This window comes from Solanum tuberosum, unplaced genomic scaffold (assembly GCF_000226075.1).
Source record: "Solanum tuberosum cultivar DM 1-3 516 R44 unplaced genomic scaffold, SolTub_3.0 scf00122, whole genome shotgun sequence".
NCBI lineage: Eukaryota > Viridiplantae > Streptophyta > Magnoliopsida > Solanales > Solanaceae > Solanum > Solanum tuberosum.
The window spans coordinates 1,356,991-1,378,793 of NW_006239050.1; the positions used below are offsets into that span (position 1 = coordinate 1,356,991).

The following is a 21,803-nucleotide window of genomic DNA, read 5'->3' on the forward strand; positions in this document are numbered from 1 at the left end:
TCAAAAGGGAAGGATGTCATTTTAGTAGTGGTGGACATATTCAGTAAGTCTGGTCACTTCATTGCTATTGCACATCCTTACACTGCTGAATATGTAGGTCAGTATTTTTTGGGCAATATTTTCAGATGGCATGGTATGCCAACTTCTATAGTAAGTGACAAGGATCCCATTTTCTTAAGTTCTTTTTGGAAAGAGTTATTTACATTGCAGGGGTCTTACTACATAAATCTACAACATACCATCCCCAAACTGATGGTCAAATAGAGGTTCTTAAAAGAACCTTGGAGACATATTTGAGATGTTTTTGTTCTGATAGTCCTCACACTTGGGCTACTCAACTACCTCTTGCTGAATGGTAGTACAACACTACATATCACTCTATCTTGAAATGTACACCTTATGAAGTCCTATATGGTCAAAAACCACCAATACACTTGCCTTACTTGGCTGGTGAATCTTCCAATGACATGGTTGATAGATCTCTGGCGGCTAGAGAGGCTGTGATAGCACTGCTCAAGTTCCATTTAACTAAAGAACAACAAAGCATGAGGGATAAAGCTAACAAACACAGGTCTGATAGGCAATTTGTGGAGTGAGATTGGGTTTACTTGAAGTTGCAACCTTACAGGCAGATTTCAGTGGCTTCTAGGCCTTTCAACAAGCTTGCTGCAAAGTATTTTGGTCCTTACTTGGTCCTTTCTAGAGTTGGTGCAGTAGCTTATAAGTTGCTTCTACCTGTTGATGTCCTTATTCATCATGTGTTTCATGTATCCCAGCTGAAAAGGTGTTATGAGGTTCCTACAGTCATTAATCATCCCCTGTATTACATCTTTCAAGCCCTTATTGTCCCATTCCTGAGTCGGTATTGGAGAGAAGGATGGTCAAGAAGGGTAATAAGGATGTGTGTCAAGTCTTGGTTCACTGGTCTGGCTTGGATGCTTCTCAGGCTACTTGGGAGTTCCTATGTGAGCTGCAGCACAAATTTCCTGCATTTCACCCTTGAGGACAATGGTGGTTTCCATTGAGGGTATTGATACAATGCTTTAGTAATTAGAAATGTTAAAAAGTAGTTATTACTATTCATTAGTCACCAAAACAGTTATTATTGTTCACTGTTATTAGAGTTTGTTAGAACAGTTATTCTGTTAGCTGTAGCATTAGATTCCAATTCAGTTCTATTAATAGAGATATAATGCAATTGTAAATCATTGAATGATATATGATAATTCTTCTCTTCTCTTTTTTACTCTGTTCTTCTTAGCTTCTATCTCGGAATTTCCCTAATATAGCTATCTTCTTCTTCGAGGTTCATCCTCCTAGTTGATATTATTCTTTCGATTACTGGTAATTGGCTCAACATCACTAATAACCCTTGAATAGTAGAGAATTTTTAGGAGTGAAGAATAAGGGATAAACAAATTTGTGCTCATAATTTTGATGAATAAAATCATTATTTTTTTTTATTTTTTTTTTTAAAAAAAGTAAAGAGATTTCACTAAATTTAGCACTAAGATGGTACTAGGCAAACCGTACAAATGTAGCAAAAAGCAAATGTTATATCCGTTTGTCTATTCCTGTAGGGATTCAAAGAGTTGAGTTTGAGTTTTTTTTTTGAGCAAAATGATATGTCCAAATATAGCTTTAAAAACTCAATATTTTCAAGTTTCAACTTCAAAATCTATGGTCAAACGGGAGGTTAATATAATATTATGATAGGGTGAAGGTGAACATACCGCTATTTTTAATTACAAATTTTGAATTCAAGCCTCGATGATGATGTCGTTCTTGGAGGAATTTTTCAATATAAAATTTTCATCTGTGCAACTGCTCTCTTCATTTAAGTTTCTACTAAAAGTAATTGTTATGTCAAAGAGGATATAACCTTTCTAGGAAGACGAGTAGCCCAGAAGCACTGATGGATTCAACACTGTAATTAAAGGTGTACAACTCTTACAAAATATTTTTACATCTTAATCTTTTCCGAATTGAAGTAGAATAAGCATTTGCAAATAAAAAAAAGTTGTTATTGGAAAAAGAATGTTTAAAATGATATATTTATTTGAACAAATTACATTTTTAACCCATTAAGTAACAATAGAAACATGTTTATACCAAACTATTAATTGGAGATATTTTTGTTCAATATTACCTAGTTTAAAAGCATATTTTTTTACTCTTTTCGAAAGAAACATTATAACTAAAATTCTTGGGATCTTCAGTGAAGAGAATCCCTCCAAAAATTGATGTATGCCACTATTTGCAATACATTCACGACATTCTTTAGTAAAAGGCAAAAGAATAGTTCGATACGTGTTCATCGTGTGGCTGCAGGGGTTGCAATAAAAATTCACAGGACGCTAGAAGCAGCAGACAGGAATTGCTAAAAGTTGATTTAACTTAACCCCAAGAAAAGTTGCAACAAATGGAAAATGCAGCACAGAAGTGCATATTGATATCATAAGAAGCCTACAAGGCATAGAATATATCCTCTTGTGCAAACATGAGCACTAGTAAAGTAGTAGCAATGTACACAAAAACAAGTGCTCTGCAAAAGCTTTTAAGACCCTTTTTACATTCATTGATACTGAGAGAATAATAAGCAATACATCTCTCAACTTTGGACTACTGAGGAGAGATCTCCAAAAGTAGACCATAATGATCACTAGGCAAAACAGGTAGTGTCAGTCTCTTAACTTCACTCTTCACTTTCTTCTCCTTGATATATGTGAGATTTGGAATTGCATCCTTCCCAATCATCTTAACATCACTTATACAGAAATCTTGCAGTTTGCAGGCAATCCTGTCCAGACGTTTCTGTAGTGTCCTGTTGGCGCTTAACATTTTGTTTGACTTGGTGTCGTATGTCCATCCGATTTCTTCAGGCTTCATTTTTCCCCAAGCATCAATCCATCCATCAGTTGGAGGAAATTGACCATCCAATTTGTCATCCCAGTTCATATCACCACAAAAGACTACATTCCGTTTTCTCTCAAGCAGCTCCACAGCTTCCTTGGCTTGCTCCACACGTTCCTTGCTGTACATTTGATCCCACTTGGGTGGCCCAGGGCAGGGACTCTCAAGATGGCTGGTAGCAACAACCAAGGTCATATCTTTCTCAACTTCAATCTCAGCAATGCAGAGTTCCCTTCCCATTATAGAATTGCTAAATGGCTTGCAACTGTAGGATTTCACTGCAAGTTTGCTCAACTGCAAATTTTTTGTCAAAGACCAAGTTTAACTATAAAAAATGGACCAACTTTTTTTAAAAACTGCAAGGATTCATGTTGAGCAATTATTGAGATGTTCCAGATCTTCAACATTAACTTTTCCTATTGAAAGGGAGAGTAAATGTTAAGTACTATTCTCTCTAATCCATATTGAGTGAATTGTTGGGGTATGGGCACACCCCTTAGAAAAATATTTAAGGACGATAAACAAAAGGCTACTTTCCACTATTACCTTTTGATTATTTTCAAGCTATTTTCCTAGAAAACATAAAGTAGTTGAGAACCTCATTAGATGAAGGGTAAACATGGAAAAAGGCCCAATAAATCTCTTGAACTTTGAACAAGTCACTTATTTTGAACTATGAAAAAAATCCCAATAATTCACTTAATATGGACTAGAGGGAGTACTATAGAGAGACTTCTATGGGCTATGTCAACTGGAAAGCTCCGTTGTAAGTAATTGAAAACTAAGGTGTCCCTGGGTATAGTGTGGAACTAATTATCTTAACTATTGCAAGAATTCCAGATCCAATAGAAGTGCTCAAAACAAGTGCACATAATAGAAGATAAACCAGGATCGCAAAGAAAAAAGAAAAGAACATAACTAAAGCACCGTATAATAGGCCTTCAGAATACACATAAAATACCAAATATTCAAGGTGTATTAAGTACTTACTTGCATGCAGAAGTATCCTCTCGTCAATTCCATCACATTTGAAATGGAACAAGAATACATTTTCCACCAACCAGAGTGCTGAAAAATGTCATATATTTCTGGAGTAACCTCCTGAATAGGTATCACAAATTACAGAGTCAATAACTTTCATGCAAGGCATAATTTTTCTTGCATATTGACGTGTAGATAAATGATGATAACCTGAAAACATATAACATCTGGCGTATGCAGCGCAATAAGGCTGCCTATGGCTTTCATCCTCTTGTGCATCTCTATATCTGCAAACCACACATTATAGGTCAAGATCTTCAACACTTTGGATTTACTGGTTGAGAAAGTTTTGCCTGGTTCCTGTTCCACTGAATCTGCACCACAAATCATTGCACTTAAAAATTTAAGGAACAATAGCATCCGAAAAGGTGAACTTTTCCAACACAAAATCTAGATATCCCTCAGCTAAACAAAGTATATAATAGCATCAAAAGGCTTAACATCCTAAAAACTTACTAACAGCTTCCACAATTATGCCTTTTCCAGCAAACTAAACATCATAAATCCCAGAAAAAAAACACTCTTTCCCTACACAGTACTTTTATACTTTTTCATTTTCATGGGAGAAGTTCCCATTGTTATATCTCTCTACATGATAGAACCAGTCTACAAGATCATGAACTAGTCTGCAAAATGATTGGCATACAACTGAAGAGACCACCAATCAATCAGAAAATTTGCACAAACGGAAAACAGGAACTGCATATCTTCTTGACCAAGACTATCACTTAACAAGATAGATTTATTACAAATATATCATCAAGCACACACAGCTCATATTAGTAAACCTCAAACCCAAACTAGATAAGCCAACTATGTGAATACTTTACATCCTTCCAGTCCCATTTCATTCACAACATCCACATATCCAAAAATTTACTCCGAATCCAATGTTCCTGCCTAATTCAAAACCTAATCAAGGAACACCATTGTATGCGAGAAACCAACAAAAAAGAAATATATTTTATCAGATAATTCATGTAGAAACATCATAACAAACTCCTAATTAATATTGACAAATTAATCAGAATCAAACAAAAAGAACTCCAATATACCCGATATTTCAATTGCTTTAGTTGCAGCAGCCTTTACACCCCTATACCCCATAGCAGCATCAACCTCAGCCTCTTCAACCCCGAGTGGTTCCTCCCTATTTTTCCTCTTGTTTGCCGCATTCGCACATCTAAACCTAACAGACTCCTTCACATCATCTTCAACCATAATAGGAGCCCTAGTTGTTATTTTACCCTTGTTACAAGGCCTCAAAGGCAAGAACACGTTGCCAACAGAAGAACTCAAATCATCATCATCATCAGTTTCAAGTGTAGCAAGTCCTGAAGCTGAAACCCTAGTACCACATATTTCACAACTTATACTGTGATAAGGGTTCGTAAAGGTACAAGCTTTACATGGCCATTTGGGTTTTGGGACTGAAATTGAAGGGTCTGATGAGATTGATAATGGTGAGTCAGATAAGCAGATTTGGCAGGATGATTTTTGGGAAGGAGGGTTCAAGAATGTGCATCGTGAACATGACCAAGACATGGTAGGGTTTAGGTTGACAAGAATTGGTTTGATTTTGGGTAGTAAAGTGAAAGGGAATTTTGAAATTGAAACCATATGTGTTTGCCGCTACAGTCGGCGGTGCCCAATTATCAAAAACCAAGGTACAGACTATAAGTGCGTTTGGCCATAGATTTTCAAATATTCTTGATAGATATTATTTGGGTGAAATTTCACTATGTGTTTGACCATAATATTTGAAAAACATATTTCACTTTTTAAGAAAAATATGATTTATATCCATAAGTTTTAAAAACTATCAAAACTAACCATAAGTTTGTATTACAAGTCAATTGGATCTTCGTTGCAACAAATAATAAGTAGTGTCCATGACACTGGAGCAATGTCGTATTTTGGAGTGAGTGCAACAAGCATTATTCCATACATCGTGAAGTAGACAAAGCACATGACTTTGTTATCTTGAGCCGATTGTTCATCATTTTCATCAACAACCATATCACCACTTTCATATTCATTGAATATGTGTTTTTGTAAAAGATAAAAGTTTGGTGTAAAATTCAATTTTTAAAAGATACCAAATAATGAGATTTGACCCAAATATTAGAAAAAACTAGTATTTGGAAATTTGGGATATTTGCCAAATAATGGCAAATTGTATGGACAAACACTATATGTCAAATTTTTCTCCAAATATTACTTGGGAAATCTATGGCCAAATGGGTCCTAAATATGAGATCAAATCGAAGTAACTATATCATCATGTTCATATTTCATGAATATTTTATTATTCCTTTGGTATTTTTGCAAGAACATACTTCCTTCGTTTTTTTAAAAAAGGCCCTAGTTTAACTTGGAACGGAATTTAAGAAAAGAAAGAAGACTTTTTAATTTTGTGGTTTTAAATTAAAATTATGTCAAATGTACCAAAATACTCTTTAATCTTGCGACATTAAACATGTTGTAAATTTGAAGTTAAAGTGTTGTCAAAAAAGGAAAAGGGTCATTCTTTTTTAAATAGATTAAAAAGGAAACTATATCATTTTTTTTAAACAGAGAGAGAGGGAGTATGTAGATATAAAATGGTGGGTTCTTTTTACAAATATAAAGTTGTGGGTCAGTTATTGCATTTGAAAATGTAAAATCATGATATGAAATTTTCTAATCAAGCATTTTTGGAGAATCAAAAAATGAACTCGCATGTCCAAAAGTTGATTTCAAATTACGAGATGAAATAGCATGTCCCTACTCCTTATGTCTCTAATTACTTGTCCACTTTTCTTTTTTTAGTTGTCTATAATTATTTGTTCGTTTTGACAATCAAGAAAGAACAATTTTTTTTACCTACTATACCTTTAATTAATTACTTTGAAAAAGGTAGAACTTTTTAAAAATCTTAAGTTTTTAATTCATCAACTTCATAATTAATAGGGGTAAAATGGTAAACTCACTATGTTAATAATTGTTTTCTTAATTGGTGTGTCAATTCAAAAGTGGACAAGTAATTAGGGACAAATAGAGTATTTAATAAAAAAATGAAGTGTCAAAAAAAAAAATCCATTATTTTTGGGTGAGGACTCAAAATCATTCTTGAATTATCATATGAAACATTAGTAGTCCCTCATATTTCAATATTGGTGCACTTTTTGTCTTCCCTCAATATTTGACCTATTTTTAGCATTGATTTATCCATAAGCTTGAAGATTGCCCCAAAATAATCTAATCAGAGAGAAAGACTTGAGGGTTGAGAGAGTAGAATGTAGATAAAGAAAATTTGCGTGAGTACATAATGAGGGGCGGAAGTTTTTGACCGTGGCTGATGATAGATGCTACAAAAATGTGTAGTTAATTAAAGAAAAAACATAGATTTTTGGATTTAGAATTCCTGAGTTTAGGGCATCATAATATAACAGGTTTAAGAGAATTACTACTGATAGATACTATGGTTTGAAAAATAATTGAGATGCATTTTGTAACATAGAAGTTTGAACTGAAGGTTTCCATATTATGCCAATTTTTCTTTAGTTTGAGGCATATAATTTTAGGCAACTTTCAAAAGATATCAATAATGTAGAGACTTTCATATTTGAGTCCAAAATAATATTAGCACGAACTAATACAATTAGATGTCGTTGTATTCTAATATTCGATGGAGTTTATATAATTATACAATGTGCCAAAGTAACGTGCCGAGTTTGTAAGTGTAATTACATGCCTAATCTAATTGGTTGGTTTGTCACATGTTCAATTCAATTGTTCCAATGACCAATTATTGAACTTGTACTTGTTCACATTATCATTAAATTAAAGAATAGGTAAAGGGAGAAAACCTTGCATATTGTCATAGCAAGAGCAACATCTTTGCCATAGAAACCACAAAATTGAGGCCAGAGACATGTACAAGAATTCAAGTCCCTCTTCTATCTATTATATATGTGTAAACAACTATAACATATGAAGCACCATTTGCCTTCATCTAAGAGCATTCACAAAAGCCAACAAGGAGTCTACATCCCTCTTTTCTGATGGGTACTTAATTGGCTGTGAAGCGTGCTTAGGGAAAAATAGTATTGTCGGGAAGCTGCCCAGCTGTAACTCTTGTTGTGCAAATGTTTTCTGCTCACCATCTGCCCTGAACTTCCCTACCTTTACACCAGAACCTCCCAACTTCTCTGCCAATTCAACATATGATCCTTCCATTGCCTGTCAACATTTAATTAAAAACAACATTGATAAGAAAAATAAGAATTGACAACCAAGTGTCCCGTGTTCAGTGACACTTCCAATTGGACTAAGTTGCTGGTGGGATGTAAAAGTTATTCCACGATTAAATGATCAATTACCTGGCAGAATTGGCACCAAGGAGCATAAAGAACAACAAGCCAAGGCTCTCTTCGGTCTTCCAATTTCAATAGGTTCTCAACTCCAGGTCTACTCAAGGTAACAATGTCCTTAGTGTCGAAAATATCAGCAACAGTGTCATTTGCTTGGGTAGCATTGTTCCCATTACCATTTACACTTTCATCTTTGATGTTTCCTTTATGTAAGCCACATTCCTTGGCCTTTGCATCCTCCCACCACCACCTTCCTTCTCTCTCGTGTTGCCCAGGTAGGACCGGCCTGGTGCAAGGTTCACATCCAATAGAGACATAACCTTTCAAATGCAAAGAGTTCACGGGAACATTCATTGCACGTAGGAAGTTCCATATGTCCTTGCCTTCTACATTAGCCACCGGGTTCCACTTCACCAAGCTTCCAGAGCCACCATCCAATCCCTCGAAAGAGGGGTCTACCTGAACAACTGGAACTTCAGATCGAGTTCCAGGGGACTGATCTTTTCTTTGCCCCGTGATCCAGGCACGCAAACCTTTGAGGGCTCTCCTCAGGGGCCTAACTTTCCTAACACGGCAGCATTCTTGGTGGCCATCCTCGTAAAATGAGAAAAGACCCTTGGTCCTTACTAATGCCTGAACTTCAACAGAATCAGGAAACATGTATTCGATGTGAATGCCATAGTGCTTCTCGACAGCATCAAAAAGTTGGTAGGTCTCTGGATTCAACCTCCCGGTATCAAGGCTGAACACTCTAAATGGTCGACCAGTTAAATGTGCATACTCTATCAAAGCAACATCTTCTGCACCACTGCAAAATAAAGCTAATGTGTAAGAGCATTATCATAAAGAGTAAATTATCTATATATAAGGAGTTCCCTATGGCATCATTCAATGAGGAACAAACACAGAGTCATGGAAATTAAGACACAGATACACATTTAAGCATGCATTGCATTCAATAGCATTCCTTGCCACTTGCCAGTGAAATAATCCAAGTGGAAACATCAAAAAAATGAAAGGTCAACATCTAAACCATCTGTTAACATTACATTCACTATTAAATACTTCACCTTTTCTTTTTACTCAAATTATGAATTTAGCTTTTCAATTGCTATTCCCAACCATCTTCAAAATTCGTACTTTTAACATATACGGGATTTCATACAATAATTTGGACAGGAAATACTACAATAAATCAACTTAATATGACCAAAATAACAAAGATTAGCACCTGAAAGCAATGGCAATATCATCTCCAAATTTCTCAAGGGCATTATCCATAATCTCAAGAGGTGAAGCATTTTCAAGATCCTTAGCCAGTTTCTCAAAATCCTCTGCGTCTATTACTTTCTCGGTTACCTCTGCATTTACAAAGCAAACAATACAATCAATTTGTTTGTATGTTTTTCCCTTTTTAGTACTTTTTTTCCTCTTTTTGACAACTCTTTAATTCTAACTTCCCATTTTGAAGCTTTATTTTCTTAAATTTTGTATCGGGTTAAAATGAGACAATAACATACCAGGAGCAACAAAGGTTGCTGCTGAGGGAACTATGGACTCATTCCTTTTAGGTTCAGCATATAATGGCTTCACAGCACAACGCCTCTGAGAAAAATTCAAGAATTTGTTTGGCTGATCCAATAGCTGAATGTTACCCAATTGGGATACTGCAAAGATAAAATAACCAGATCAAAAAAACTGGTAAAAATTGAAACTTACAAAGGGGGGAGAGAGAAAATGGTGTACCTATGGGTTGTTGATGAGAAGATGAAGAGAGAGAGCCATGAATTGCAGTTGAAGAAGTGAAAGCCAAAGCCATTTCTCAAACAGATTGATTTTTCCAACTGAAAAGAGCAAAAGAAAAGCTTAAATTGTTGATGAATTGTGGGAATTAGGAGGGGATTTGAAGAGTAGAAGAGAGAAAAGGTAGGGGTTGAGGTTATAAAGGGAGCAGAAAAGAAGGCTAGTTTGCAGGTACATTGAACCTGGACGTGTTTTTCGAATATAGATGCAAAGTCTGATGTGGCATTATATTGTTGAATCACTGCTTCCATCATTTTATGTCATTATTTTTTCCAAGAAATTTCCATTTTGCATACTGTTCCCATCTTACAATACAAACATTTTGATTTTAATAAATAAAATGAGAGTATTATACGTGTGTTTTTCAGTGTATGGTACAAAAGAAGGATTTTCAATGGAAAATGTTTTCTAAAAAATAAATTGATTTCTAATTTATTTTAGTTTGGTTGGTAAGTGGAAAATACTTTTTAGTGTTTGATTGGTGAATGTAAAATATTTTTTATTTTCGACTAGAGAGTAGAAATAGAAACCAACCTCGATAATCAATTGGGATCCGACCCTGATTCAACGTGAGACCCAACTTTCGAATCAGGATCGGTCTCGACACTCAATCCAGAATCCGACCTCAAATTCTGACCTAACACTCAAATCGAGATTCGATCTCGACCTCAACTTGATGCGAGACCTAACTTTTGATTGGAACTCAACCACTACATTTGATTTGTGATCCAAACCTGACTTCCGACCTGAAACCCAACTCTGGTTTCTGACTCAAGATTCAATTTTTTGAAATTAGGATTAGACTCTGATACTCGATTCAAAATCCAACTTTCAAATCGTAATTTGACCCCGACACTCAATTCAAAATCCAACCTCAAATTCTGACTGGGGGCTAACACCCAAATCAAATTCAACCTTGACCTGACCTAGGACCTGGAAGTTGGGTCTCGAATCAAGGTTGAAGGTCATGTCCCATATCGAGAATCAGGAGTCAAAGTTTGGAGTAGTAGTCGAAAATTGGTACCCTAATACTTGAGTTAGAGTGGAAAATTCTGGTGTGAGGTTGAAAACTAATTTTGGAAAATAATTTTTCTTACTTTTGGAGATAAGTTATTTTTCTTAAATTTGAGGAAAATAATCTAATTTGAAAAATGTTTTCCTTCATACCAAACACTCACTAAATTTGAAGGAAAAAATGTAAATTTAGGGTCGTTTAACCACGTGAGATGGAATTATGATATGAAATTATACACTATCACAATAAAAAAAACAATAGTTTATTGATTGAATTTTAGTTCGATAAAAAGTAAAATTAAACATGAGACAATGTAATATTTTTCATAAAATTTTCCCACATAATATGAACAATCTCCTTATGTTGAACATGTATTTCTCGATATAAATGGTTAAAATATTGGTAAGAGTAACAATATCAACTATAAATTTTGTTTTCATAGGAAACAAATGGTTGGTACATATAAAATGATGTTTTTTACAAAATAAAAAATTGTGGGACAATTTTTATATTTGAAAAATGTGAAATCATGATATGAAATTTTCAAATCAAGCTTTCCGGAGGATTTAAGATTTTATCTCATGATTTGAAATCATGAAATGAAATCGTATGTTCAAACACGTACCTAAATTTGAAAGGAAAATGTAAATTTAAACTTATCACTCATGTTTTTTTTGCTTAATCAAGTCTTGTTAATTGGTCATCATAATCACTCAATCTTGTTTTATATTTTAAAAGTGATTCAATTTTATCAAGTTAGCTTTTATAGTCATTTAGATTGAAATTTAATTTTTGATACTTAATTATTTAATGATGTGATAACTGCAAAATTTTTTCTAAAATTTTTTTATAAAATTAAAATCAATTTTTAGATTTAATCAGAACCCAATCAATCATATAATGGAAATCATCGATAAAAAAATAATGTTTTTACCTATATAGAAGCATGAGTTAAAGGAAGAAAAGTCATATTTAGAAACAAAATTCCTCAAAATAACTTCATTGAATTGGAAAAACAAAATTAAGGTTTTGAGTTCGAACCTTAGAAATATAAATTTTTTTTTATAGTAAGCGCTCTTTATAAAGTTACATTATATTAAATCAAGCTATAAATATGAAAAATAATTTTCAGAACTAACTTGGAACTTCTTCTTTTCATTTTTCTTGTGTTTATTAAAAAATAAAGACATTTAGCTAGCTATTTATCAATATTCACCTATATAAAAGCATTTATAAAAGTCTTAAGATTTAATGATACTTTTTTCTAAGGAACTAATTTTCCAATATAATTCTTTCAAATCTTTTCCAGACACTCGTATTATTTTTCAAATAATAACCAGTTATCTCCAAAATCCAAACCAAAAATCAAATTCAAATGCTACCAAAGAGTGGCTACTTGCTAGCACTTTTTATTTGTATAAATTTACTTACATGAATTAAATAAAGGCGGAATGATTTGGGAGACTCTTATACTTGTACTTAACTTCGTTTGTAAGTTGGACCCTCCTACTTATCAATTTGCCAATTGAACCCCTAAACTCATCCGAACACAATATTTTAAACCCCTTTGATCATTGCCTAAACTTATGTGGCATTGATAATGTTGAGTTGGAAAATTACGTGATTACACACGTTTGACAACAAGTAAATAAGGTATTTTATATTAAAAATATTTAAATAATAATTATAATAATCAGTTTTTTTAAAAAATAATTAAAAACTCATCTTCCTCAACCATCCCTCTCCCACCCCACCCCCACCCCCTCTTCATCCACTTTCTTCTCAACCTACACTTCTTTTTCACTACAAATCAGCCGCCCATCCCAACTACTTAGTCTAAAAGTATTGAGATTATTATTGTTATTTTAGGCTTCAAAAAAGAGGTTTAAGTATGGATTAACACGAAGGATAATGGTGGATATTGAAAAATTAAAACTCCATTGATATGTTAGAGAAAGCTTGAAAAATAACAAATGGGTCTTGTGAATTTGTGAAATTAATTCAAAATTGTGATTTGGGATTAGTTAGATTTATGGTGGTGAACTAGTATTTGAATTTTCAGGTCAAATGGAAAAAATCTCACCTATTTGACATGAATTTAGTGTTCAATTTGGAATAAATATGAAGAACATGCTTATTTGATTTATTTTTTTAAAAAATGCTTATCTAAAATTTCCAGAAATTACAAAAGTGGTTTCATTGATTTTTTTTTAAAAATTTAACATGTAAAAATGACATGGAATTCCACGTGTAAGCAATTGAACTTCACACACACTAGTCAGATGAAAAAAGGGTTTAAAATATTACATTTTGATGAGTTTAGGGGTTCAATTGGCAAATTGATATGTAGGAGGGTCCAACTTACAAACAGAGTCAAGTACAAGGGTCTTCCAGGTCATTTCGCATTAAATAAATTACTGCTAGCATAAAAAACTGTTGGATTTTAGCAAGGTGTGAATGAGAAATAAAAAAGAAAAATGAAAAAAGTGGGGGAACCAATTTGGAGGGAAAATGAAAGGTCTTTGAAGATGAAAAGTCATTTTTCCCATATTGGTAAAAGAAAGGAAAAATGTTGTCATTATATTAGGAAACACTTCTTTTAGTTCTTAAAGAGTTAAGAAGAAGGTGCCCCTTTGCGCCGTTGTCGCTCGGCTTTGGATTTGGTGATTGATTGATAATATTTTTTGACAAAATTTATTTTATCAATCTCATTAAGTAATTTCCTTTCTCTTGAAAATTAATTCAGAATGTTAATTAGTTAACCGAATTAATTTCGCGTAACAAAATTATTTGAAATTCGTGCGTAACGGTAACGTCATATGAAGGGACCTGTTCCTTCCGAAAAACGTTATTTTTCCCAAAAGACACAACGTTCTAGAAAGACATGTCTAAACAAACGCGTTCCTTGCTGCAAGTGGCTATAAATAGAGAGTTTTTTTTTCCGTTTTTCAACACTGAAAATTTTTCCTCTCTTCATACATTTTCTTACAAAAATAAAATTGTCGATCAACTGAGTTTGTGTGTGCTCTCGTTGTTGTTCTTGCGTTCGCTGAAATTAGTGAAGTTTGAGGTACCGCTACTTCTCTAATAGTTAATCCGTTTTATCTTGGGAGGAATTAATCTGTAACCTCGGGTACTTGAGAGGATTAAATTTCTTAAGGAAACACAGTGGGTTCTGTGGACTCGGATTTTTATTTTCTGTCTGTTTCATCTTTTTCCTGTTTCTGTTTTTCCTAACCTGAATACAGGAGATAACAAAAACTAAATCTTTCATATAGTCAACTCATTAAACTAGTCGGATCAAAAACTGAGTCGGGTTCATGATGAATTGGATTCTAATAGGCACCGGAAATTAAAATAACCACTGAAACTAACTAAGCAAAGTTGAGTAACCATCAACATTAGCTCATTTCCTATCCATGGTTCGAGTCGATGAATAATTGACTCAAACTTCTATTTGTGTTCAAGCTTTTGATCATCGTAGAGTTCAAACTCATAATGTGTACCTTATGAGTTGTGCTCTTACCACTTTAACATAAACCGTGGCAGCACTTGCCTTTTAGGTTATGTGACTACTTTAGCTCCTCCTATTGCATGATATTATATAAGTTCACTCTGGTAGATGTATACAAACCTTAGCAGCATGTATACCCTTTTTGTTTTCACAATTTATAACTCAATGAACACACTTCTTTGAAATATGCAAGTTCTAGTTCCTCTAGAATTTCTCTTAATTCTTGGAGTAGATCATCTAATTATAATTCATATATGTTTTTCTTGAGGAAAAATAACAGATGTTTAAGTTGAGCTTCTTTATTGCTATATATAGAGATTAATGCTCTAACTAGACCAACAATCCTCAAGCTATTTTCTACCTTAAAGAATTCAAGGAAACTGAGGTTGGAGCAGCTGTAACTGAGACTGGAAATCATTCCATTCCTCTATAAACTTAGTGTAGCTTGAGTTTTTGGCCAAAACATCTTGCGAAACCTCCTTATTTTCGATCAATCTTTTAGCATATTGATCAAACTTTGTGACATCTTCCAACATCTTGATAAACTTTCTTGCATCGCTTTCAGCTCTTACCTTAATAAGACCGTCTCTTGCCTCCTCAACTTGAGCCCAAAAGCATGAATCTTGTGTAGAACTTGCAAACCGGCTCCTTGCAGTAGGATGATCAGTGCCATTCTCAGTGTTCCACCACTTGTCGAAAATCTTGTACCTTCTCTCCCTTCCATGCTGCATGTAGTGGCCTTTCACAAGATGCATCCCAGTCCTGTAGTACTCTGCAATATCAAGTGGCTCGACAACGAGTTTGTAGAACTGAGAAGCATTTACCCACTTTGCACGTTTGTGAAAATCATACGGCAGTTCATTAGCCTCCAACTTGTCAATCAAAGAATCCCAAAACTGACCAAGTTTGATCCTGTTCATATTGACCTTAAAGCCTCTTCTCGAGGCACCTCTTTGCTTGAATGAATCGTAATATCCCATTTGTTCAACAGAATTGTCACAAGATGTTTTATACCACTCTATCTGTGCTCTGAATGGATTGATTTTGGATAAACCAATTGCAAGGTTGGCGCTGTTGAGGTTGCGAGTTCGACCCAACTTTTTTGCCTTTTTCAGGGCTTCCTTAGCATCTTCGGAATTCAATTCCTGTTTGTCAAAGAAGCAAAATCATTAGACTAGCTCTTGCACAGATATCTCAGCAAATGAGAATCAACATAGAGATACGACAACAACAAATCAGTGTAATCCCACAAGTGGAGTTTGGGGAGGATAGTGTGTATGCAGACCTTACTCCTACCTTTGAGAGTGTAGAGAGGTTGTTTTCAAAAGACCCCTCGGCTGAACAAACAGTGAAAATAGGCAATAGCAACAAACATAATCAACAGCAAGATAATCAGATATCGAGGCGAAACAACAAGTAGTGATAGAAATCTAAAAATAAGGGAAATCAACATAGAGACACGAACCTCACAAAAACTAATACCAACAATAGAAGAACAATTTTCATCCCTTTGGAGCAAGGTACGAGTATCAATGCATGTTTATATTGTACCAATAATGCATACATTGCTCTTTCTTGATGAAAATCTCTCCGCAACATTACTAGGTATATGAAGGTAGTTAATAAGAAAGGTTGACGACATTACATGAGAAGCTATTCCTAGTGACTCCAGTGCCAATGTTATCCCTGCTTCATAGCTCGACTCCGGTATATTGCCTCCCATGAAGCTTCTATTCTCTATAAATTGCCACTGAACTTTCCGAATGAAATCAGCATAACCAAGATGATCCTCAAGGCTAGAACTTTGCGAGCCATTCAGTAAGGTCAAGTAAAGCAACTTAATGACAACCATCCCATTATCGACACAAACTGCACCATTGTTGGTGCAGAACAAGTAGCTCCCAGAGGGACAAAATGAACTCTTACATTCACCTCTTGATACAACTCCAAGAGAATCCAACACAACGCGGAAAAGCTGAGTCTTGTTTTCCTCAGAAATAAACTGGAAAGAACATGATGGGGAAAAGAACAGTCTTGGGACAATATCATGCTGTGAAACAACATGACAAAAATGTCCAGCCCATCTTTTTTGAAGAATGACTCTGGAAAAGGACTCATTGCCAAGCATTGGAGAGCCAAAGGTAATGCAAATGACAGAGCAAATAGTTTGCAGACGGCAGAGAAGCCAGAGAGTTAAGAGGGATGCAATTGCTCCTCCAATTGAGTGTCCTGTTATGACTATTGACTTGCTTGTGTTCATTATTTCTACCATCTGCACATTTTCAACAAAACAAATAGTCACAGAATCTGCACATTACCATGATAAGTGAATTTAATAGAATGATTTCCGATATTATATGCATATTTCATTAACACTGAAGTGATCAAATTAAAAGAGGTGGAATATATATATAATAAATACTCATGATAAAAGGGTGTGTTTAGTACGAGGGAAAATGTTTTTCATGAAAAAAATATATTGAATTCCTTACTTTTATTTTTTTGTGGTTGATATGTATGTAAAAAATATTATCTTAAAATTATTTATATATAATCTAGACAAATACTATAAGAGGTTGGTGAGTGGGGTGGTCGGCAGTCACCCCACCCCACCCAGGCCACCCCAGCAATTTTTTTTCTTTAAGAAATTGTTTTTGAAAAATATTTCAAATTTTTTAAAAAATCATTTTTTTATGCCGCCCCCTCCCCCTCGCGAGCCCGTCAAATATTTTTTTAAAAAAAAATTGTTTTTGAAAAAAACTTTCCTGGGTCGGAAGTTTGGGTCAGATCTAAGGGTCGGATTTTGGAACGGTCTTGTCCTAGTTTGGGTGTCGAGTCGGGTCCTAAATCAATTATCGGGGTTGATTTTCATATCAAAAATTATTTTCCTAAGGAGTATTTTTTAGTTTCAAGCTAAAAATCAAAGATATTTTTTGAAATATATTTTTCAATCACTAACCAAACATTAAAAAATATTTTTCAGAAAATATTTTCTACTCACCAACTAAACATGAGAAAATAAGTTAGAAATCCACTTGTTTTCCAAGAAAACATTTTCCACAGAAAACATTTTCCTTCCTACCAAACACACCCTTAGTTTCTTAATACAAGTGAAATCTAAAAATGTGACATAAAAAGGAACGGAAGGAGTAAGTGAATTATTCAAAATTCAAAAATTCAAAATGCGACGAGCTCGACTCAGAAGACAATTTTTTGCTATCACTGACAAGAGTTTTCGAACTTGAGATCTCCAACATAGAAGTCCCAAGTCCAAACCACTGGGCCACCCCAAAGGATATATTCAATTAATTATATCCTAAACTTTTTTTTTAATAAACGGAAAAGGATAAAAAATACCCCTGAACTATGCGAAATAGACCACTTATACTTTCCATTACATTTTGGGATAAAAAATACCCTGGCCGTTATTCCAAGAGACCACAAATACCCTCAAGAGTTAACTACCCAATTTTTTAGTGATGTGGCAAGCCACATGAGACTAATTCCTCCACCTAAGCATTGCCAGCAGGGATTCACTACAAAAGAACTAGACCTTTAGCGGCGATAAAAGTCACCACAAAATCCCAAAATATTGCCACTAAAAGTTATGAGTGATTTTTAGTGGCTGTTAAGGCAGCAACAACCATTCCCTAGTATAACATATTTTTTCAACAAAAAAATATGATAATTAATTTTCGGTTGCAACCTAATTTTCTAAAATAAATAACATGCACTATCAATATTTAAAAACATCCAATATGATTACGAAAATTATCAAAATTACTTCTCAATTCAAATCTCTAATTACATAATGCATCATCATACATTTTATGCATTTACATATGACATAAAAATAAAACATATTGTGTCTTGATTGATACCATTTGTGATTTTTTAAAAAAGAATGAAAAAAAAACACAAAATTAGAATTTAATGTTAAAAATCAATTAAATTTTTAGTGACGATATTCTGGGCTTTTGTGGCGACTTGTGTCGCCACTAAAGGTCTAGTTCTTTTGTAGTGAATCCTAGTTGGCAACACTTTGGTGGAGGGATTAGTCCCATGTGGCTTGTCACGTCACTAAAAATTTGGGGTGCTTACTCTTGAGGGTATTTGTGGTCTCTTAGGATAATAACGGGGCATTTTTTATCTCAAAATGTAACGAAGGATATGAGTGATCTATTTCGCATAGTTTAGGAGCAATTTTAACCCTTTTCCGTTTAATAAATGTGCATTTTCTCGATAATTTACTCATTTTGAAATGAATTGAGGATAAAAGAGGGAGTCATAATTAGGGCTTTGAAATGTTCAAACTTGAACGTCCTAGTCAAAAGTCATGAGTCAATAGACATCTATGGAGACTTGTTAGCTTTTAGAATTGTTAAGTTGTGGAACTTACTCATGCTTTTCTTCTTAGTTGTTACAATGGATATGCCACTAAAAATTAAAATTAGTAGCTTCCTTCTTTTTACGCAAATAATTTCCTCTTTTTATAATTACAAATAATTTAATTTTAATTTTTGTCTTTAAGTAAATCATTGACATATTTTAAAATTGTATGTCAAAGTCCACGTAAATTAGGAAAGTAACTTTTTGAGAGTCTCAAATGTTTTTTCCCCTAAGAAGTTCAGTTTTGAGATAAAATAAATAAAGGGAATAAATGTTCCTTTTTATGCCCAAAAAGCATACTCTCTTCCTTCAATTTTACTTTGTCACACTTTGATTTAACACATGCATTAAAAAAATAAGTATTGATATGAATATTGTATCAAACTATCCCTATTAAATAATGTCTTGAAAAATGATTAGAAAATAAGTATATTTAATATTAAGGATAAGACATAGCAAAAAATTACTCTATCCGTCTAATTTTATATGAGATAGTTTGATTCGATAGAGTTTAAGAAAGATTTTTTAAAAAAAAAAACTTGCGGTCTAAAATTAATGGTAAAAATTTGTGTGACCTATAAGTCATTTCATTTAGGATAAAATGAATATTTTAAAGTAAAATTATTATTTAATATATAAATGTGTCATTTTTTTGAGACCGACTAAAAAAAAAAGTAAGTCATATAAATTGAGATAGAGAGAATATTATATTTTCTTGATATGTCAAAAATGACAAATCAATGAAAATCTATTTTAAAAATAAGCGATAAGTAAAAGTGAACGGAGGAAGTAAATTGAAAATTCAATTTTACTAGTAGAATAGAATATAAAATCCCAATAAGTTAAATGCTCATGAAAATACTACTAACCTGATCACGGAATAAATTGTCGCTGTAAACTGATTGAAAAAGTTGCAATAATCCGGCATGGACCATTGCCGGATCCGCCCCATCCAAGCACAACGAAGAGAAAAGTTCATCCGGAAGCGGCACTAAATTCAGGCAACTTTGGTCCACTCCGGCGCCCAATTTTACGCCGGAGAATCCCACATAGGCTGTCCCACCAACTCGATTGACGGCGAAATTGCTATCGACCAATGCATCGGCGACGCCACAAACCTTCCATGACTCCTCCAGCAACGGCGTCGATGCCACAAGAGCTGCCAAAGTCTCACTAGACTCGAACCTGCAGGCATCATGAGTTCCCTTTAATTAAGTGAAAGAAAATTCAAATAAAGTTGTGGAAAAGTTAGTGTTTACTCACGATGAAGCTTCCGATTCCATAATTTTCAAAGTTTTTGTGAGAAAAAGTGTTTGAAGCGAAATTGCTAACTGAAAAGATTTGAAGAAAAAAAGATATTTAAAATAGTACTCCTTCTATCCCATTTTGGTTGTGCTGACAATTTTTTTTTTATATTGAGTAACAATTTAATTTTAAAATATTTATATCTAAATAAATATTTATAATTTATTTTAAATTATAAATTTCAAAACTCTTTCTTTCTTTATTTTAATTTTGTGTTAAAATCAAATAAGTTGGGAGACTTTGACGTTTGTGCGTATGTATTACTCTATGCGCGTGCTGTATAAAATGAGTAATTATTTGAACTTGGCATCCTCAAGTGTGTGGTACGCAGAAACTTTGGTATATATACACTTTCCTTTTTTTTTTTCTTTTTTTTTTAAATTTTGTTCATTTATGTCAAATTTTAAAAAAGTAATTTTTTTAAAAACTTTTTAACTTAAATTAAAAATATGTAAAAGTAATTAAAATATTTTTTTATTTTTATAATCTTAAACATATCATATGAAAAATTAGAACTAAAGAGTTAAAAAACAATAGAAAGTAAAACAAATAAGTTATTGTTTCTCAAATTGTAACTCCTTTTTTTTTTCTTTCTAATTAAATATTCTCTTAAGGAAGTCACATCTACCACCAACTTATTTATATATTCCATAATTTTAAATTATTAAATCATTAAACTATACACAAAATTTAATTAAAAATGAGATATTTTAAATTTGTAGTTGTCATAATTTTTTCATATAAAGTAAGAAAAGACCTTATAGCTTAATTTTTCCTTGGTCCAAGTTTGGAAAAATATTCTCGTCATAAGCTACATTTTCTACCATTTCTTATCATTTTTCTCTGTGGTAGAAGGGTTTTCCTTTGGAATATGTTTTTCTAAGTTGTATAAATGTGTGAGATATAATGTTCTAAATCTACTTTGATTAAAATCTCATGACTTAGAGTTGTAAATCGATTCCTACGACATGAGTTTCATTTTGGTGCATTTTCTTAGAGTTGTATCATCTAGATGATGTTGAACCTTTGAGGCAGTTTGTTGTGATGGATAAATATATAATACTTTGATTAAAGTAAGTTTTTATCAATTATCTCCCTCGAATTTTTATGTTTTACGTCATTTTTATCATTTTTAAGCCATAAGAGGCATTTGAGCGACGTGGCTCTAGACAACCTAATCGTTGTGTTGTTGTGAGTTTATATATATATATATATATATATATTGGAGATAAATGATAAATGTGCCACTTTCCGGATTCACATATGGAGGTTATCAATTAAAACAATGTGAAGTACACCTTGTTATATTATCTTGGAACCTTGCCTCCAGAGTCGGAGCCATGATTTGATGTTTGTGGATTTTAAATTTTAAAACAGAACAACATATTAGTCTAATATAACAATCGTTAAATTACAAACACACACACACACATATATATATATATATAAAACCACACAAACATATAAA

At 33.4% G+C, this 21,803-nt stretch overlaps 3 protein-coding genes across 3 annotated transcripts; all 3 read right to left on the reverse strand.

The window, feature by feature from the left end:
* Positions 1–2,413: 2,413 nt before the first annotated feature.
* On the reverse strand, positions 2,414–5,605 carry LOC102578785 (uncharacterized). The gene is made up of 4 exons (XM_006350415.2): positions 5,010–5,605; positions 4,105–4,268; positions 3,904–4,014; positions 2,414–3,207 (listed from the first exon to the last, which is right to left on the reverse strand). Exons 1-4 carry the CDS (start codon positions 5,572–5,574, stop codon positions 2,623–2,625), a joined length of 1,425 nt encoding a protein of 474 aa, XP_006350477.1. The 5' UTR covers positions 5,575–5,605; the 3' UTR covers positions 2,414–2,622.
* Positions 5,606–7,737: 2,132 nt separating this feature from the next.
* LOC102579112 (5'-adenylylsulfate reductase 3, chloroplastic-like) lies at positions 7,738–10,228 on the reverse strand. Its single transcript, XM_006350416.2, has 5 exons — positions 10,056–10,228; positions 9,830–9,976; positions 9,541–9,670; positions 8,319–9,117; positions 7,738–8,178 (listed from the first exon to the last, which is right to left on the reverse strand). Exons 1-5 carry the CDS (start codon positions 10,126–10,128, stop codon positions 7,948–7,950), a joined length of 1,380 nt encoding a protein of 459 aa, XP_006350478.1. The 5' UTR covers positions 10,129–10,228; the 3' UTR covers positions 7,738–7,947.
* A 4,615-nt stretch (positions 10,229–14,843) lies between these two features.
* LOC102579438 (lipase-like PAD4) lies at positions 14,844–20,408 on the reverse strand. The gene is made up of 4 exons (XM_006350417.2): positions 20,294–20,408; positions 19,900–20,215; positions 16,287–16,913; positions 14,844–15,786 (listed from the first exon to the last, which is right to left on the reverse strand). Exons 1-4 carry the CDS (start codon positions 20,311–20,313, stop codon positions 15,013–15,015), a joined length of 1,737 nt encoding a protein of 578 aa, XP_006350479.1. The 5' UTR covers positions 20,314–20,408; the 3' UTR covers positions 14,844–15,012.
* Positions 20,409–21,803: the final 1,395 nt, after the last annotated feature.

Excerpts from the sequence above, each read along its gene's own strand:
- LOC102578785 (XM_006350415.2), bottom strand. The coding sequence starts at position 5,574 with ATGGTTTCAATTTCAAAATTCCCTTTCACTTTACTACCCAAAATCAAA. Across the intron at positions 4,015-4,104 it reads CAGATGTTATATGTTTTCAG|GAGGTTACTCCAGAAATATA; the intron begins GTTATCATCATT and ends ATACCTATTCAG. Across the intron at positions 3,208-3,903 it reads GAGGATACTTCTGCATGCAA|TTGAGCAAACTTGCAGTGAA; the intron begins GTAAGTACTTAA and ends AAAAATTTGCAG.
- LOC102579112 (XM_006350416.2), bottom strand. The coding sequence starts at position 10,128 with ATGGCTTTGGCTTTCACTTCTTCAACTGCAATTCATGGCTCTCTCTCT. Across the intron at positions 9,977-10,055 it reads TTCTCATCAACAACCCATAG|TATCCCAATTGGGTAACATT; the intron begins GTACACCATTTT and ends TTATCTTTGCAG. Across the intron at positions 9,118-9,540 it reads GATATTGCCATTGCTTTCAG|TGGTGCAGAAGATGTTGCTT; the intron begins GTGCTAATCTTT and ends TTTATTTTGCAG.
- LOC102579438 (XM_006350417.2), bottom strand. The coding sequence starts at position 20,313 with ATGGAATCGGAAGCTTCATC. Across the intron at positions 20,216-20,293 it reads ATGGAATCGGAAGCTTCATC|GTTCGAGTCTAGTGAGACTT; the intron begins GTGAGTAAACAC and ends TGATGCCTGCAG. Across the intron at positions 15,787-16,286 it reads CACTAGGAATAGCTTCTCAT|GAATTGAATTCCGAAGATGC; the intron begins GTAATGTCGTCA and ends TTTGACAAACAG.